Source organism: Mauremys mutica, chromosome 4 (assembly GCF_020497125.1).
Source record: "Mauremys mutica isolate MM-2020 ecotype Southern chromosome 4, ASM2049712v1, whole genome shotgun sequence".
NCBI classification, from domain to species: Eukaryota; Metazoa; Chordata; order Testudines; family Geoemydidae; genus Mauremys; species Mauremys mutica.
In genome coordinates, this window is record NC_059075.1 from 139,354,014 (window position 1) to 139,373,617 (window position 19,604).

Here is a 19,604-nt window from a genome sequence, read left to right on the forward strand (position 1 = left end):
AATCCCCAGTAGCTTTTGACTGGGTGTGGGTGGGTGTGGAGAGTTAAGGTTTGTTTGCACCAAGTGAGTCCCGGGCAGCAGCAGCAGCAGCAGCTCTGGGTCTTGCACACCAGAGTGGGGCGCGCGGGGGGCACAGATCCCCCCACTTTGGGGCACACCTCGATCCCGCCGTGTGCCGGGCTGGGGGCTCTGCGCGGGGAAGCAGAGACACGGCTCCCCAGGAGGGTCTCAGAGAAGGGAGCGCACAGGGCAAGGCAAGGCCGGGAGCTTCCAGGGTTCCCCCGCCCCAATCCCAACCCCGTTCCCCTTCCTCCGCCTCCCCGTTCAGCCCGGGTTATTTCCCCTGCTCTTTCCCCTCTCTCCTCCCCCGCCCGCCCCTTTCCCCTCCCCCTCCTGTCCCTCAGCGCGCAGACGCGGCCGCTGCCGGGCCGGGCGGGGAGGACGTTGCCCTAGCAACCGCCCGGGGTCCCGCCGCTGCCGCGGCCTGGGCCCGAGCGAAGGAGCCGCCCCAGCCCGGGGGAGCGGTGTGCGGGGCCGGGAGGGGGATGGGGCCCGCTGCCCCCCCGCCGTGATGCTGCTGAGCAGGAAGCCGGAGGGGCCGCTCACCGCAGGTAACGCGGGGACCCGCATCCCGGCCGGGGTCTCGGGGCCGCCCCAGTGCAGCCCCGGCTCGGTCCCACGTGCCAGGGCCTGGCATGAGACACGGTCCCCCCCCCCGCCTCCATGTGCCCGGGGGAGCCGGTGGCCGATGCACTTGGGTCGGCCTGGGTCCGTCCCCCCCCCCCCCCGCAGCGGTGCACCCCTCGGGGGAGTGATGCACTTGGGCGGGGGGGGCTGCCTGCCGGGGGGGACCCGAGGGACGTTGGCAGCACAGGGCGGGGAACCCCTGGAGCTGGGGGAGTGAATAGAGGGATCACAACACCACGGGGCGAGGGGGTTTGATCCCGGGGTTGGGGGGCAGCTGGAAGGGTCCGGAATGCAGGGGGAGGCGGGCTTCCCATCCGCTCAGACAGATGGAAACCCCCCGGGGACGGGGGATGAGTGATTAGAGGGATAAAAATAAGGAGGAAAAGTGGTTGGTCCTACGTGGGGGACGACAGCTGGGAGTATAATCAAGGGCAGGGGAGTACTGGGGTGAGATCCCATAGGCGCGGGAATAACTAGGGGGAACCTAAAGTGTGGTGGGAAGTGAAATCGAATGACAGGAGACATAGACTGTCTTGGGAAACATCTCCTAAGGGTGCGAGTTACTCGTTGTCCCAGGAAACCAGTGGAAGCCTAATCATCACATGAGACTTTTGAAACTAGACTGGACAAAGCACCGGAGAACAGATTGTAACGAACAAGCCAGTTCTGGACAAGGCGTGAAATATGCAAACAATAGAAAACTTCCTTCCGTGGTGATTTCAAATGATGCCGAGTTTCTTTCAGTGCCTACTTTTTTTTTCTTTTTTTTTGGTAACTTAGTAGCTGTTATGTCTTTGTACATTTCATTCTGCTAAACCAAAAGGGGAGGATGAATACAGCAAAACCAGCAATTGGTTGTTAAAACAACACATTTTATCTGTATAGCATCCATCTAAAATATCCTAGGTGTTTTTACGGGAAAACAAATGTGGATTAAATGACTCAAACCAGGCCAGATTTCATCAGGACTTGGGCAGACTCTGCACAAGGAAAGGAACATTCCTGGCATTTTTCCTTTGGCAACTTATTTTATATCTTTGACTGTGTTTTCAATTAATGCTTGAAGTGCAGTATTCATTTGTTATTCTTTAAAGTAACCACAGAGTAGAGTAGTTTTTGAGAATCCAAGTTTAAAGGAAGCTAGAGAGTTTCCAGAGGTTAAGAAAAGGAACACAATTTTCCCACTCTTCTACTTTGTACAGTATCTGCATTATATAATTCCGTAAATATGTGTTCTAGCATTCAGTTCTGTGACTTATACAATGTATTATAAATTTACTATTGAGTACCTTTCACATATATCAGTATACTGTACAAAACATTCCTAATAACACACAAGTTTACAAAGAAGCTGGTGATACATTGTTGTAAAAAAAATATAGTTCATTCTTCATACACAGCAGTGAATAAGCATGTTCTCTGGTGGCAGATTAAATTAGCTGATCACATTTTGCCTTGAATTTGTAACTGGGAATTTTTAAATATAATTTTCAACTTCCCAGTTGTGATTGCTTGTTTGGAAGAAGTGATGGAGTTTTGCATTTTGTCAGCAGAACTAAAATGAAAAACTAAGTAGTTAAACTTTTAGAGCATTGTTTTGGTATAAGAAGGACAGTATTTATAGCAATGAGAGAGGATGTCATATTATTTTGATATAAATATAGTTAGTACTTTTTGTCTAACTCACACTGACATTTTGAGTGCAGATGGTGATCAAAACTCTGGAGTTTTAATGTTAATTGCTTTAGCCAATTTTATTTTAAGCACAGTCACAGAACTTTGTCTATTACTGTAGAAATCATTTAAATTTTTTTTTATTTTGCCAGCCATTGTTAGTAGCAACGAATTTACTGACTTTGGTTCCTTCACATCATATTTACAGAGAACCTACTTTAAAGGATAGTCTTATCCAGTATTTAAATGCCTGCTCATTTTCCATTGCCACTCTAAATACGGATAGTTCGGGATTATCCTTCCTTTTCCTTAAAATAGGATATTGGTTAAAGGTTCTTAAGGATGTTTTTGCACTGCAAAAAAATGACAGATGAGTCTAATTAAAGAGAAGCTCCTAGTTTTTTTTTAAAAAAAGAACCAGAAAACTAAGGTTTGCACAGTGCTTTCTAAATGCTTAGGATCATTAAAAGAAATAAAACTGTTGAGTAGCTCATTAATATTCAGCTATGATGCTCTTGCTGTATTTTATCCAATAAATTAGCAAAAACGGAATGTCTTAGCAAAAACTTTGAAGAATGATTACAAATGAGAGAGTTTTTAGGAGCTGAGACAAATGTCTTTTCCTGTATTAGTGCACACGGTTGTGACTAACTGGCTTCTATATTTGACATCTTTAGCCAGGTTTGGAGATGGATTGTATGATTCCTACATGAGAATAGATCAAATTAGGTACCCAGATCCTACAAATGAAGAACACAGCCCTTCTGGACTTCCTTCACTTGGGAGATCAAATGTGAGTAATTTTCTGGCTTCTTGCACTGGTGATCTGGTTGGTAATGAAATCATGATATAAACTAAGTAGTCACACAGTAAATTAATAAAGCTAGATATTATAACCTTGTAACAGCTTGTTAACACACTTGCTTTTACTGACTAGCAATAAAAAAGGTAACAAGATATGGTGTTCTGCATGAACTGGCTAAGTAACTCTGAATAAGCTAATTTATAATCCATTGTCCATGCTTTGATCAAGAAAGTTAGTTTACAACCTGTTTGGGACCTCATACCATAGCACATCACATACTGATATATATGATAGTTTATTAATCCACAGCTGTATTCTACTTTAACTAGTGCACACTTATATTTATTGTCTCACATGAAAGTACTGGAAATAACAGGGGCATAATAGTAGAACAACAACAAGAAGTTCTGTTTTTACAAATATGTGATTTGTAGATACACCCAACATAATACAAAAAAAATATTTTTTTGTGTGGGGGCATTATCTGGCACTTTAATTGATAGCAAAATAGCACTTCACAGACTTCTGATGTTCAATTTGTATTTTTGTAGAAGTTGTACATTTCTTAAACAGAAGTTTTGAATCATGTGATCCTTTCTTTAATTGTCTCAGCTGGACTGTAGCAGTCATATTCAGCTGTGTAACAGTCATACTGTAAAATGGTCTGGAAATATATTTAGGCTCCAGTTGAATTCTGTCTGAAATCTTGTGCTCCTTGAAAATTTGTGGCTAAAAGCCAGATTGAAGAAATGGGATAGATGAAGGGACAAGTTTAAAAATGAACGTATTGAGAAGTCAATAGAGTTGAGATCACTTATGCCAGCAGTTAATTTGACTGTTTTCTTCCTCAAACACTGAGGTGCCTATGTGTGAGAGAGAGAGAGAGAGATGTGTGAGCATATTGAAGCAAAAGAGCTGTAGTGCTGTCTTTAAATAATCCTTTAAATGATTAATGATTGTGCAGTTTTCTTGAGATATAAAGTGCTATATCTAACTTACAACATATCCAGACATTTTCACAACTGTATTAAAATCAACTCTGGAACTAACAAGACACATGCCAAAAATAGCCCCTTGATCACTTTGCTTGTGTGTCACATCTCTTCTTTTTTCCTTCATCTGTATTTTGTCTGTTTAGACTGTCAGTTCTTTGGGACAAGGACTTTGTTTTCTTTCTTGTTTGTAAAATGCCAAGCATTGTCTTTGTGCCAAACAAAACAAATACTTAGTAGTGTCCTGATGAGCAGGAATTAGGAATGCATGTGGAAATGAAAATTTTAAGCAGTTTTTAATGGGAAAATATTTAGATTGAAGAGATACTTCATTTCCTTTCTTCAACATTTTCTGTTTTGACATATAAAATTGCATTCGTATTGAAAACTCCAGGTACCCTCAACTGTCTCTCCTCTCAGTCAACACAGTACAGTAAACTAAACGTTTCTGCTTTCAGAGAGAGACAGTTTTAATTTAGTTTGTAAAAGTAACAGTTGAGACACTTGGAAGGGCAAAACATTTAGCAAACTGGCTAGCCATTTCCTTTTTATTCATAATGAAGTTTTTCTGAGTATGTGAAAACCCCTAAGAAATCTTCAGTGGAATATCATTTGTGTTGTTTATCAAGTTTCTTGGCTGCTGACAGCTAATTTATGGCAAAAGTAAACTGTGCAGTTGCTGGCTTATAAAATGAAGCCATTGGAAGAAGGTTGATGTGTTGATTTCAGACCAATTTGCCAAGGTCATTTTGAATTCTAATCCCATCCTCCAAACTGCTTGCAACCCCTCCCAGCTTGGTGGTGTTCATCCACTTTATAGTAATTTCGTCTACCATATTTTCCCCATTTGCTTGTGAGAATGTTGTATGGGACTGTGTCAAAAGCCCTATTAAAGACAAGATATATCTACTGCTTCCCATGCATCCACTATGCCCGTTATCCTGTTAGAGAAGGAAATTAGTTTGGCTTGGCATGTTTTGTTCCTGACAAATCCATATTGGCTATTACTTATCATCTTATTCTCCAGGTTTGAACAAATGCTTGTTTAATCCAGGGCTTTGGAGCGGAGCCCAGAGCTGGAGTGCGGAGCAGCTCCGGAGCAGTGGAGCTGCATGTTTTTGCCTGGAGCTGGAGCGGAGCCGGAGCAACGCTCCAAAGCCCTGGTTTAATTATTTGTTCCAGTATCTTTCTGAGTATCAAAGTTAGGCTGACTGGTGTATAATTCTCCTTATGTTTGCCCTTCTCTGGCCCACTAGGACTTCACCTGTCCTCCATGAGTTCTTGAATATAATCATTAATGGTTTAGAGATTGCTTCAGCTAGTTCCTTAAGTACTCTGTGGTGAATTTTATCAGGCTTTGTTGACTTAAATACATCTCTTTTATCTTTCTGAAGCCTTAGAGCTTTATTCACCCACCTGGGTACAGAGGGATACAATTTGCTCCCTCTGTACCTATTTCCAGAGGAACCCTGCAAATTGAGGCTGCCATGGAGATGCATTGAATCAGCACTGATATCTGAGGGGCCTTTAACAGCCATTATTCTGCAGTTATAACTTTTGAACAAATACTACAATTTTTTAATACACTAAGTTGAAGCTAGTAGCATGTAGTAAAATAGCTGCACAAGTTTAAGCTCAGATGGGTTTTGTGAGTTGTGCAGGGCTTATAAATGCAGCAGTTCTGATTTCCTCAGCAATATTGGTAGTCTGAAGTGTCAGAAGACTTCAGGATAACTCAGACAGCCAGTAAATGAGGATGAACAACATTGTGGATGAGACCTTGCCACTTGTGGTGATTAAAACAATATACCGTATATACTTGTTCATAAGCTGAATGTTTTTGGTAAAAAAGTGACACATCAAAGAGCGGGGGTCAGCTTATAAATGGGTTTACACCAAAATTTGATGATTTTAAACTCTATGGAATCATTGAATTGAATATCTAATACGTTGTTGTTTTGTTTAGCTGGAGCATCTGCAGGCATGGAGCCCCTCAGTTCCCAGTGTCCGTGGTTTGCTGTTCCCAGCCAATGGGTTCCCGCAGCTTCCATTGGCTAGGAATGGCAAACCACAGACAGTGGGAGCTGAGGGGCTCCATGCCTGTGAATGCTCCAGGTAAACAAAACGTCCAGGCCTGCTAGCGGCTTACCCTAACGGGCCAGGAGCCAAAGTTTGCCAACCCTTAAAATACAAGGTCAGCTTATGAAAGGGTCATACAGTTTTTGCTCTTTTTACCTAACAATCTTGGGGGGTCGGCTTATAAACAAACGGGCTAATGAACAAGTATATACAGTATATTTTTTAAGTACCTTTGTCTATATTAAGGGGATAATATTCACCATTTTAAAAAAATCCTTTACCCTTATTATCATTGTAGCATCTTAAAACTAAAAAGTGTAAACAAGTAAATCAATAAATCTTGCTTTTCACCATTTTTACTGTTTATTTTTGGGGTGGAGGGAGGAGAGGGTTTTTTTTTTTTTTTAAGCACATGAGTCAGGTGCTGGCTTCAATGAAACTGAATTAGTCAGTTTCACCTGCTGGTTCTCAAGTACAGGCACAAGGCAGCAGTTTGGGTTTCTAGCTCTACAAGGGATCACCACAGTCAAAGAATTCATAAAAGCATTTCTCTTTAGATTTTGTATTTCTTTTTAGCCCCCTCTTTTTTTCTTTGTGAATCCTAAATGTTATGGCGGCACTATTTGCTAGTGCCCTTTGAGGTACGTCATCATTTGGAGAATGGTTATACCATACTTAGCATGATCATTCTAGCCCTTAAAGTGTTGCACTAGTTCCTAATTCTGCAGCACTGTAACAGAAGTGTGTATGATGCTCTAAGGCCCTGTTTGTATTCTAGGATGTCTCGTGACCAGCTCTGGGTTACAGGACAACAAAGCAAAGTTGATTCTTTATATTCTAGGGCATCTTGATGAGTTTGTCTAGTATAGGAACATAAGATACCTGCAGGGCGGTGTATCAATGTGAGATTTAAATGTAAGTTAAAGAGTTCATTAGCCTATTTTAAATGGTGAAACTCTGCCTTAACACCTTCATCCTGAATTGTTTTCCAGGTATGAATTTTGGGAAGGGGGCAGGGCATGAAAGAGAATAAAAAATGCATAGAAACTGGCAAAGTAATTTGTGAGTGGACTGCAGCTGCATGCAGGCAAGCACAGGAAGGAATCCCGAGTAATGCAGGGATGTGAGCAGCAGTGGGTCAGGCTCTGTGAAATGCTTTGATTTTTGAGCTGTTCCCAACATGCCACTAAAGAGTTAACCACCAATCCTGCTGCTTTTTAAAAATGTTTTTTGAATTTAGAGAAAGTTCAGTGTTTTGCTTTTCAGCCCAACCTCCTTCTACATTCTGGTGGGAGGAGTGTCAAATGGAGGTCATGCTGGAAACAAAATACTGAACTTTTTCTAAGTAGTTTTGTGTGTATGTAAAATATATAATATCATGTACTCAAATTGACTTCACCCTTAAAAATCAAGTCAAGTTCAGTGGGCTTAAAGACCTTTCCAATAAAGTGTTTCAAACACCTGAAATAAGTATTCTGTAATGGACCATTAAATAGCTGAGTGAAAGCTCTGAAAGCCGTCTGTTAAAAGGATATGGTTAGAAGTGCTCTTTCAATGGCTTTTCTTCCCTTGCTGTTATGGGTAATTCATCTGTTCCTGCTGCTTATTCCTCACCTGAAGTTCTAATTCTCTTGCGTAATCATTTCTCTAGGACCATTTATTTAGGATTAATGATGTAGAAAAGGGAGAGGCATCAAAACTTTCAAATGGCACACAATTATTTGTAAAGTCTAAAGAAGACTGAGGAACTTTGCAGGAACCTCATAAAGCTAGATACATAGGCATTACTTGATGGAAGATGAAATTTAGTGAAGTTCACTATAGCACATACAGTCATGGCCCTTTAAAATCCTTCCTGCCTGCATGGTGAGTTAATTTAAATAACAGAGAGTTCTTGTACAAAGAATATTCTTTCTTGTAGTACAGGTAGACTTTTCAAGGACTAGGGCTATGTGCTTAATCAAATTCTGATTGCAGTCAATGTAAAAAAGACATGGTCACACACAAGATTTCTGCTGTGGAGGTAGGAGAGCAAAACAAAACCCCCAAACAAAAACTGAACCTTTTTCCAAGTCTGGATTCTCTGTTCATTTGCAAATTTACCATTTTGATCTATTTGCCCTTCATTCTATTTGCCTTTCATTTAGGATCTTGTAGTATCTCTCACTCTTATCTCAGCAGTTCAGCCACAGGCTGAAAGAATAAAGTGTTTATTGTATGTTTTCAGTGAGTTCCTGGAAAGGTGGGTCTCTTACAACGTATTGTCCACATTTCTGGGCAGACATAGCACTGAATAAAAGGGAGATTCCAAAGGCCTAATCATTACTGATCTGAGACAGGCTCCTAGAGGAAGTCTGCATTTTCCAGGCTCCTGTCATGAAGTGCACACTAACATTTCAGTGCAGAGCCAGCAAATTGACTCTTACCCAGGACGGAGGACAGGAGATATTTGCGAAGTTGTTTTTGGCAAACATAATCATTGCTCCTATTTACTGACTGTGTTGAGATGGTGGATTGTATGTAACTAAAAAGTAATTGGATGTTATTGCTCTGGAGTTACAGGTTTATTTATATTTTTGCTTGATTGCTAAGCAGCTATTTTAGTTTCAGGGACTGGGCTTGGCATATGTCTCACATCTTTATTGAGATTAAAGGCCAGAATGGAAAACAGATGTTGCTGCACTAGTCCTGACTTTCTTCAGCATTGCATAGGATAGTATCTCATGCGATCTTGCAGTGTAGAATGCTGGGGAAATGAAAGGAGGAATAATCGTGAATGAATGCATTGCCTTTAAAGGAAGGGACAGAATTTCAGGGAGAGCAGCATTGGCTAATTTTAATCCTGTAAAAATGACAAGTCCTAAATATATTCCACAATATTTTCCTACTAGTTGTAATGTTCTGTCTGCAACAAATTAACATCATGGTAGATGAAAATATTTATGCCCAAATTAGCTTAGAGCAGTGAGTGGAGAACTCTTGTGTTTTAGAACACTGGAAGGGGAGGAAAAAGGAAGGAAACTTGATGGAAGCTGGTATTCTTGGTGATACACACTGTATCCAGTTTTGCAGTCCGACACAGTAATGGGACCCTCTTTAAAGTCCATTGGAGTTGGACACAACCTATTTTATCTTGTTTTGTCATCTTCCTCTTGATTGCTGTTGTCCCTTTTTTCCCCAACCTTTTACCCCATCCATCGTGGATTCCTCAACCCTATCCCTCTTACTGTATATCCCTTGTCTCCCCTCTGCACACTTGTCCATGTAATATTCTCCCCCCCCTCTGCACACATTCATGCTAGGTTGCATATTTCAAACAGGTGCAAGCTGCATCTGCCATGGCGTCATGTTTGCCGCACCCACCTCCAAGACTAAACATAGCAATACTGGGCTGCACCACCTGCCCTTCGGCTGACTAGATTCATGCTAGTGGGGATAGGCATTTGTGCAAGTCTGCTTAAAGTTTGCCTTTTCTGAACTAGAAGATAGAGTATATTTATACGTACTCCATTTTCAAAAAGTTTGTTGCATTTGGTGTACAATCACATGTATGGCAGTGCATATAACTCAGTTTAGAATAAATAACAATATAAATTATGCAGTACATTTAAAATACATCTGCATTGTGAAAATAAATGTAAACCTAATGCTGACGTCAAAGCGTTTTCTTTTATGTGGTATTTTAATCTTATTCTATCCATTTAAAAAAAAAATTAAGATTGGCTTTTTTCATCCCTATAGGTTACTAGCAACAAACTCACTATGAAAGATCATCCTCTGACTGGAAGTCAGGTCAAAGTTGAGCAACTGTATGAGGACTCTGGCAATAAGAGGAGCAGTACTCTTCAGTCTGCAGGAATCAGTAGTTCCGAAAGATCTCTTCCTTCCCTGTCAAAAGATAAAAGTATAGACAGCTTAAGCACAGCCAAATCTTGTGGAAGTTCATCAAAAGTGCGCAAAGCTATCTCTCAGGCTCCAGAGCAAGCAGTGAAGCAATATAAACATCAGTTATCTGCTTACGAGCAGCAAGAAATATGTAACTTTTCTGAAATTTTCTTTGTGGGGCCAAATGCAAAAAAAAGGCAAGGAGTAGTCGGTGGCCCCAACAATGGAGGATATGATGATGACCAAGGTGGATACATTCATGTGCCTCATGACCATCTGGCTTACCGATATGAAGTACTTAAAATAATTGGAAAGGGCAGTTTTGGACAAGTAGCTAAAGTTTATGATCATAAACTCCACCAGCATTTGGCCTTAAAGATGGTTCGCAATGAGAAGAGGTTTCACCGTCAAGCAGCAGAAGAAATTCGGATTTTGGAGCATCTCAAGAAACAGGATAAAACTGGCAGCATGAATGTTATTCACATGCTAGAAAGTTTCACCTTTCGGAACCACATATGTATGACCTTTGAGCTCCTGAGCATGAACCTGTATGAGCTGATCAAAAGAAATAAATTTCAAGGGTTCAGTGTACAGCTGGTACGCAAGTTTGCCCACTCTATATTACAATGTTTGGAGGCTCTTTATAAAAACAAAATCATACATTGTGACCTGAAGCCAGAAAATATACTTCTAAAACAGCAAGGGCGGAGTGGCATCAAGGTTATTGATTTTGGGTCCAGCTGCTTTGAGCACCAAAGAGTCTACACGTATATTCAGTCTCGATTCTATAGGGCCCCAGAGGTCATTCTGGGAAGTCGCTATGGGATGCCCATAGACATGTGGAGTTTTGGTTGTATTCTGGTGGAACTGTTGACTGGATATCCTCTTTTTCCTGGAGAAGATGAGGGAGACCAACTGGCTTGTATGATGGAACTTCTTGGAATGCCACCTCAGAAGCTTTTGGATCAATCCAAGCGAGCCAAGAACTTCATCAACTCCAAGGGTCATCCTCGCTACTGCACTGCAACTACACATACAGATGGGAAAGTGATCCTCAATGGCAGTCGATCACGCAGGGGTAAAATGCGTGGTGCGCCAGGCAACAAAGACTGGGTGACAGCGTTGAAAGGCTGTGATGACCCCTTGTTTATAGAATTCTTAAAAGAATGTCTTAACTGGGATCCTTCTGCACGCATGACTCCAAATCAAGCTTTAAGACACGCATGGATTTGTAAGCGAATGCTCAAACCACCCAGTACTGATAAAAGCATGGGTAAACGGATATCTAACTACACAAGCTCCTTCCCAGGAATAGGTTCTAAGTTGCCTCCAGTAGTTGGAGTGGCAAACAAACTGAGGGCTAATTTAACATCTGAATCAAATGGCAGTATACCGCTATGCACTGTGCTACCAAAACTGGTCAGTTAATAGAAAATTATGTATTCCCAGAATACATACCTTGTATTTTAATTATCTGCTAGAAATGTGTAAGGTGGTGAAATGCAGAGGTTTTTAATGGATTTACTTTTCATTAAACACTAAATCTTGTATAAAAAAAGATGAATCAAAATATAAACATTTCAAGGGCTAATTGTTTTATCAAGTTGTTTCAGTTGCAGTGTGGTGCATATTACATCACTTGATAGGTCAACACATCTGTTCTGGTCAGTGAGATTACATGCTTTAACAGTTGAGTTTAATAGCACTGTTTAAAAAAGAATCAAACCATTTCTTATCAGGACAGTTTTAGATAGCAAATGCTTTGTCACAAGACAGCAAGAAAAAAGCATTTAAAATTGTATTCTGTTGGACAGAATGAGCTCTGCTTTCAATTAATCCCCAGTGAACTTCTTTAAATTTGGATGAAATTTTACAGATTTACTGTCAAGAGGACAAGCGTTTTAATCAAAAAAGTGAGAATGTTGCTTGCCAATTGCAAATTTAGATTTGAATGGTTTGGCTTCCCTGTAGAATGCTTTCCCCTTACACATTTTGGAGGGCTCCTGGCATATAGGGATCCAAGTTGCTGCATTCCTAAATTTCTTAGGCTGGGATTTTCAAAGGAGCATACAAGTAGTTAGGACACATCAGTTGTGTGTAGACCTGCTATGATCAACTTCTGTACTGGGATATGCACTCACTACCCCCACTGAAGTCAATGGGAGTTGCAGGCGTGCACAAGAGCAGAACTGGACCATAACATGAAGTATAATTTGCTCAGGGCTATTGAAAACATTGTTTTGACTTAAATTTAATGTACACGTTTGCTAACTGATTCTTTCCCCGTCCCTCCCAAAATGAAGATGCCCAGCCAAAATAAAATACCCTTGCCATTAGAGATGTTTACAGTACTGGCCTTTTAAAATCTTTTTTTCTGTCCTGCAGGGTGAATTCCACTGAATAACATTGAAATCCTTTTAAAAATAGTCACTCCTTTTTGCTAGATAAGTAGAATTTTTAAGGGTCAGGACTGTAACCAGAGGTTATGTGTGAAACAAGAGACTAGTCACCGAAAGAGTGGCCTGAAATCTTTTTAAACACAAATTGTCAGATTTGGTAAAGAGTAATAAATTTAAGTATTGAAATGAAAGTTCGTAAGGGGAGAAAGTTGCTTTGTTTCTAGCAGTGTCCTAGCAGGTGGCTGAAAGAATGAGATGCCTCAGATGCTGTTTTGAATGCTTCAGATATATTCTCTCTCTCTCTCTCTCCTCCTGGCAAGAATGTGAAACATTGGTATGACCAATAGAGACAGCAGCACAACTTGTCAAGATTGTTACTCCTCAGAGCCCCACGGTCCGGGAGGATTCAGTTACAAAAACATCTGATCCCTTGCCAAGTGTCTGAACAGAGTTTTAAATACAATTTTAAAGCTTTTACAAGCAGAGCATTTTAAATTTAACAAGTTTCTCTAGAGCAGGTTTTATGTTAAAACAGGGAAACGCTTGGTTACATAATCAAAGGAATTACTGGTGTGATTTGCAAGATATATTGACCAAACAGCTAAACCCCAGACTCTTTCTGAGAAGATGGAAATGCATTTTTTGCTCTGTTGCATTTAGTTGTATTTATCCGTAAAATGTTTGATAAAAGGCCCAGTCCTGCAAGTTTGTCAGTATATCTCAGGGTCAGGACCAAAATTAGGCAAAATGGGGCTTTGGATCAGGCTCAATAGTGGTGGCAAATGCCCTCAAACTGTTTGGTAAATACCACTGTAAAAATTCAAGAAGACAGAGCACAAATTGGATATATATCTATTCTGATCTCAATATTCCAAACTCCTCCCCCCCCCCCCCCGCCCCCGGAAGTTGGCTATATTAAGGGTTCTGCAGTACATGGCCTTTTACATTTTGTTGTAATTTTTCTTCAAGAAGCTTAATAATCACATTAACTGAAAGTAATGCAGCTTAGCATTTATCCATAGGTTAATATGTCTCAAATACCACTACATGTGGTTCTTATATGGTCATGTTGCACTTTATAGCAATCTTCCTCAAATGGCTGGCTGAAGTAATTTTTTAGTTGAATGGAAAGTCAAGCAAGCACACTTTAATAAGTGCTATAAGATGCCTATGGTTTTAGCTGAATTGAATACATATGGAGCATCTTCAGAAGCAAGAGTAATTATTTGCACAATGCGAATTAAATCTTTGGAGAAACACCACAGGAGCCATTCAAGGCTCAGGAAGAATATTCAAGACAAATGAAAAAGAGAATATTACGTTTATGAGGACAAATTATCATTATTTATATTATGAAAGCACCTATAAACTCCCTTTAAGGATTAGGGCACCATACACACAGTAGAAAACAAGTGTCTGCTCTAGAGAGCAATGAACACGGTCCTGGATGCCAGAGGTTTTTGATCTATTAAAATACTGCATGAAACAAGATTATTTTTAGTGTCACTTCTCCTAATAACCAAGAATACCGTAGCTACCAGTTTAGATGGCCTCTAATGTTACACTTCTTGTATAGATACAGTGCTGTCGTTTGAAATGTGTGTTATAAAGCAGGAAATATAACAATGGCAGAATAAACACCACTGCTTTTACCAGAAACGTGTTCACCTTGACCCCAGTTAAACACGGTACCTAATCACATGCCTAAATTTCAGCACATGAGTAGTCCCATTTAACTAGGGCTACTCACATGTTTAAAATCAGGAACATGCTTAGGTACCTTCTTGGATAAGGGCCTTTGTCTGTATAGACAGCAGATAAGGAAAAACAGATCACCTAGTATGTTAAGTGTGTTTAAAATGGAAAAAAGTAGCTTTTTTTTTTGGTACTGGTGCATTGTCCTCTGTTATTTTCTCTATTTTGCAAATCAGCAAGATCCCATTGGGTCTCCCAGGCATTAGTGAGGTTCTGCTGTAATTTAAATCATGTTCCCCTCTGACTCTAACACAAAACAAATGTAATTTATTGTGGTTTATAGTAAAACCATAACATCAAATTTCTAAGAATTTTTAATGGATTAGTCCAAACTTCATTTTTAAAACTTCCTTATAATGTTCATTATGTTTTACAACACATAATGTAGACTCTGTATTGTAAATAACACGGGCTGTTTATTGTGTGGTTTTTAATCCTCTTTTAAGAAGTGTGGATTGTAGCAATGTAGTTTAGCAATATTTTTAATTTAAATTACTGAATAATAAGACATAAGCATCACATGTGACATACAACTGTTTACTTTTACACTGCGGCAAACTTAATATGACTATCCAAGATGCAAGGATAAACATGTTTAAAAGTCAGATGGGCAGTGGAGTATTAATCTTCCATTACAGATTAGGATAAAACACAAACATTTAAACACAGCCTCCATTTAGTACTCAAGGTTATGTTATGTTCCTTAATAGGTTTGTTCTTACTAGTACTGATTATTGAAAAAGTGTTATTTTCACATTTATATTGATCATTCCATACAGTTGTCATTTTCCACATGCTGCAATTACTATTAGAATTTTTGTTTTTTCTTCCTACCTAGTTTGAGAGAGACTTCTAGTCTAGTGACAATTTAAGAATCTAAACTAATTGGAAGGCATTTTTAAAGGGGGTTTGCATTCTGAGAGAATTTTTGTGGAACCGTGGGTCTGTTAGTCAAAATCTGGTATAGTTCACTTTGACTGTGATCCCTTTGGACTTGGAGGCGGTAAAAAAAAAAATCTAGTATCTTTTTAATGGTAAACTGACACTACTGGTGCTTCATTACAGTGATCCTCTGAAAACTACCTCTGAATAAACCCTGGGCCCTTTAAAAAGACACCCACTACAAACCACAACCATCCACCCCCCTCCCCCATTAGTAATGGCTATTTTGGTTCTGAAACACATACATGATGACCTCAGCAGTGTTTTACTAATCCCAGCCATACAAGCAAAAAGCTGATTCTGCACCCAAAGCTCTGTGTTGAAAATGATAGATGCCAATCCCCTTCCTGACAGGCCATGGCTACACTTGCAAATTTGCAGCGCTGCAGCAGGGTGTGAAAACACACCCTCTCCAGTGCTGCAAATTGCGGCGCTGCAAAGCGCCAGTGTGGTCAAAGCCCCAGCGCTGGGAGCGCGGTTCCCAGCGCTGTACGTTATTCCCCACAGGGAGGTGGAGTACGGACAGCGCTGGGAGAGCTCTCTCCCAGCGCTGGCGCTTTGACTACACTTAGCGCTTCAAAGCGTTGCCGCGGCAGCGCTTTGAAGTGCAAGTGTAGCCACAGTCTTTAATGCTATAGTGGAAGTGAAGAGCCAAAATAATATGGAAATATTTGCAGTACATTAATGCACTATGTAACAAGATTAAAGACAGAGGCTGTGTACCCAAAACTTTTTTTTAATAGACAGACCTGTGGGTCTGATTTCCCCCACCTGCCCTGTCTGAGCTGCTGTGCACCTACAGCTCTCAAACTTCCGTAGGAATTTTGGGTGCTCTGCAATTGTGAAAATTGGGCTCTGAGTTCTGATACACAAGGTGTACCCCTGCTCTTTTCAATGATTTTATCATGCTGCTCTTTTTAATAAGGAGGCAGAGAGATTAAACTTATGTATACGTGTGTGTGTATATATATATATATATCATACTTCCCTTAGAAGAACCCCTATCTAGGTTTGGTATAAAACTCTCCTGATGTCCTATTAAATATAGCTTCTAATTACAACTCCCACCATAATATGCAAAACACTTGGCTCCTCAGAACAGTCATGTATAGGAGAACATTGTTCTATCTGCATTTAAACAGGGTGCATTTACTTTACACCAAATAACACCCTTATAAATTAGCCACCTGGTTGAAGTCTGTGTTGCTGAAAGAACAAGCCATGTTCCCTGTTCATAGAACTGTGCCTTATTATTTTACGAGCCTACATTTGTCTCAGTGAAATCAAATTACTAATCAGGGTTTCTTTTACATTGCAGCTGTTCATACTAAATGTCAATATGTCTAAAGAATTTACAGGTTAGCCTTTTTATTATTGTAAATTGTTATGAGGTGTAATATGGTGGCGAATGCAGAAAACAGTAAGGTGCATGTGAACTTAACATTTTTTCTTTGTGAAGGAACACTTTTGAAATAAGCCAGTTTTAAACTTTGTATGTAAATGTAATGAACAAATATTTCCTAAAATTGTACTTCAGTTCATTTTTTTTAAATAAATACATAATTTTCTTTAGCAACAGTCTCTGCAAATTCCTAAAAGAAATACTTGACTTTTTTTTTTTTAAAGTGCATTAATTCTTTCTGGATGGTATCACCTAACTTGCATTGGCCACTATTACCCTCTGTGGTACTTAACTAGAGCGCAATTTAAAAATGTCAGCAGTTATAGGAGACATTTCCCATGTGGTAAAATGTGTCGTGTTTTGTGTACAGAGGCAGGGAATGAGAAGATTAAGTGAGAAGGGAAGCAAGCTATGATTATACTAAAAACCAAACCAACCAACCAACAACAGCCACAAATAAAAATAGCATGGTGTAATGTAATTGTGAGGGAAAGGAACTAAAATATCAACTACTTGAATCTGAACCTAAGAATCTTTTTTCAGACTGGAAGTTTTCACCTTCACTGTATACTTGATCTCCTCTCCTTGAACCAGAGGAAAACTTGCTGTGGACATCTATGATTTCAATATGCTCATGCTAAACATGAATGACCTGACAAATGTTCTTCTCATCAGCAGTGCTGCATTTGAACATCTCAAAGTTTTGCCATAGCATTCTTGAGTAATCACTTTCTTATTTAATCCATTGGAGGTTTTTAGGGTGACCAGTCAGCAAATGTGAAAAATCGGGACAAGGGGTGGCAGGTAATAGGAGCCTATATAAGAAAAAAGACCCAAAAATCGGGACTGTCCCTATAAAATCGAGACATCTGGTCACCCTAGAGGTTTTTGTTGTGGAGGCAGAATCCCTTTAATCCCTAGGCTGGAAGGAAAAATCCAGCAATAGCTACTTAGGAAAGATTTGCTTTTAATAGAAACCTACATTTGTGTACAGTGGGCTACCCAGTGAGATACTGGAATAGTTTGAAGCTGAAGTCACACTGCCATAAAAAGACCTACATAGCTACAGCATACAGGATTAAATCCTGCATGTTTCATAAAGAAGCACTTAATTTTCATGAAATCAGTCACTGCCCATTATTGACCAATTTAACCAACTGAACTAAAGCAGAAAAGTATATTAGTTCTCTAATGATTGATTTAAGGATAGCCTTCAATTAGGAGACTTTTACAACGGGAGAGAGTGGATTTTCCTTCACTATATAACTCCATTGAATGACAATTTTGTTTTATTAAAATAAAACTGTTTACAATCCTAGGCCTGTTGTAAAATAAATACCCATTGAAACTTGAGTATATTTTAGATTTTTTTTTTCATAACTAAATAGTTCCTGCTCCACTTGCCTGCCAAGACCATTTATTTTGGTAGGACTTTCACTGTTAACAATGTTTTTCAATGAGTCTATTACATGAGTTTGTAGTATTCTCATACATAGTGTCCCTTAAGATATTTTGCATCGCTCTGTCATACTGTGTGTTGACACAATATTATTAGACAAATTCTGAAATTGAGCGCAATTACAATGTGCAATACTATGCGCTAGTTTAATGCTGCAGGTTAAGGAAGCAAGGAATTAAATACTAAAACTACATTTAAACAGCAGTAGGAGCTTCACTTAAACAGACCTATTAAGGAATGTCAACATAAGATCTGGATCTGTCTTTGTGAAATTAATTAATCGAGTAGTTACTTGCCAATATAGGGAAGAAATTCACAATCTGGCCTGTAATTTGCAATGTGAGATATGTGCTTCTACTGTGGAAAAACTAGCATTCACTAATTAATCTTGGATTATTAAAAAGAAAAATTACACATTTAAGAAGACAGTCATAGATCACTTGGGCAGGCAGAAGATGGAAAGATTTATTTTTCCATTTAGCAATATTTCTTTGGGTTCAATGGGCTCAGCTTTTCACTCTTTGCATAATAAGAAGGCATTGCTGTTACACATAGTGGGACCGTTTAGCACAAAGTGATTTAAAAATGCAACTGCAGTGAATTTGGCAAGTGAGTTATTGCTTAGCACAGCTCTGTCTCGAGTCCCTAGTGTTTAGTGTCTTTCTTTTTTTAAGCATATAGGTTGAGATTTTTAAAGCAGCCTAGCTGATTTATCTAGATGGACCAAGATTTTGAATGTAACTAGTAATTTTGCATCCTCAATTTTTTGTGATGCCCAGCTTGAGACATCTTAAAAGGAGCTGAATTTTCAAAGAGTGGGTGCTCAGCACTCTCTAAAGGTCAGGCCCCTTTAGGGTGTCTCAAAATAGGCACCCAAAATCCCTTGCCACTTCTTGTGTTGGTATTTCTGGCAGATATGTCCAAACTTCAACCAAAGGATTAAGCTGCACTGGTGCTAGTGATATTGGGAGCGCTAGTGTACTGGTGCTGCTGGCATTTTAAGGACTGTGCCAGTTAGAGCTGCTCTAAATCGGGTTCAATGACACAGTGCTTAAAAGGCCAAGGGCCATGAGCTCCCAACATTGCTAATGCTGGTAGAGTTGTGTCGGTGTTAGCAATGGTAGGAAATGGTTGCAGACTTTTCCTAGTGGAGACAAGGCTTGTGTGTCTCCAGTTACAAGGGGCCTGTGGTGTTTCAGAGGTGCCCAAACAAAAGTGGACAATACCCAATGTTCCCACTGCCACCAGTGGGCTGCCAGGTAATACCTTCTGCACAGCACTACCCAGAACTTTGAGTTAGAACATTCTGTAGAAGTGAAAATGGTTCTGGTGTTGCTGGTTAATTCCTACTGTCTAGGTACAGGTCAGCAGTCTCCTATAAGAGTGGGTGCTCTTGATTCCTGCATATAGACAGTTCCTACTGGGAGGGAGAGCAGAGTATCCGAGTCAAGATTCTCTGTGGATCTAAAAGGAGAATTTTGCCCATAAGGTGTTTGGCTTTAGGCATCAGCAAATACATTAGTTC

At 39.9% G+C, this 19,604-nt stretch overlaps 1 protein-coding gene across 3 annotated transcripts; it reads left to right on the top strand.

The window, feature by feature from the left end:
* Positions 1–475: 475 nt before the first annotated feature.
* On the top strand, positions 476–15,695 carry DYRK3 (dual specificity tyrosine phosphorylation regulated kinase 3). 3 transcript variants are annotated; one of them, XM_045012829.1, is made up of 3 exons: positions 476–611; positions 3,039–3,154; positions 9,979–15,695. In XM_045012829.1, the coding sequence occupies exons 1-3, from the start codon at positions 572–574 to the stop codon at positions 11,548–11,550; spliced, it is 1,728 nt and encodes a 575-aa protein (XP_044868764.1). In that variant the 5' UTR covers positions 476–571; the 3' UTR covers positions 11,551–15,695. The 3 variants fall into 3 exon arrangements, with proteins under 3 accessions (XP_044868764.1, XP_044868763.1, XP_044868765.1); XM_045012828.1 differs by lacking the exon at positions 476–611 and adding an exon at positions 1,032–1,458; XM_045012830.1 differs by lacking the exon at positions 476–611 and adding an exon at positions 1,032–1,400.
* The last annotated feature ends 3,909 nt before the right edge of the window (positions 15,696–19,604 follow it).

Excerpts from the sequence above, each read along its gene's own strand:
- DYRK3 (XM_045012828.1), top strand. The coding sequence starts at position 1,290 with ATGAGACTTTTGAAACTAGACTGGACAAAGCACCGGAGAACAGATTGT. Across the intron at positions 1,459-3,038 it reads TTTTTTTTTCTTTTTTTTTG|CCAGGTTTGGAGATGGATTG; the intron begins GTAACTTAGTAG and ends TGACATCTTTAG. Across the intron at positions 3,155-9,978 it reads CTTCACTTGGGAGATCAAAT|GTTACTAGCAACAAACTCAC; the intron begins GTGAGTAATTTT and ends TCATCCCTATAG.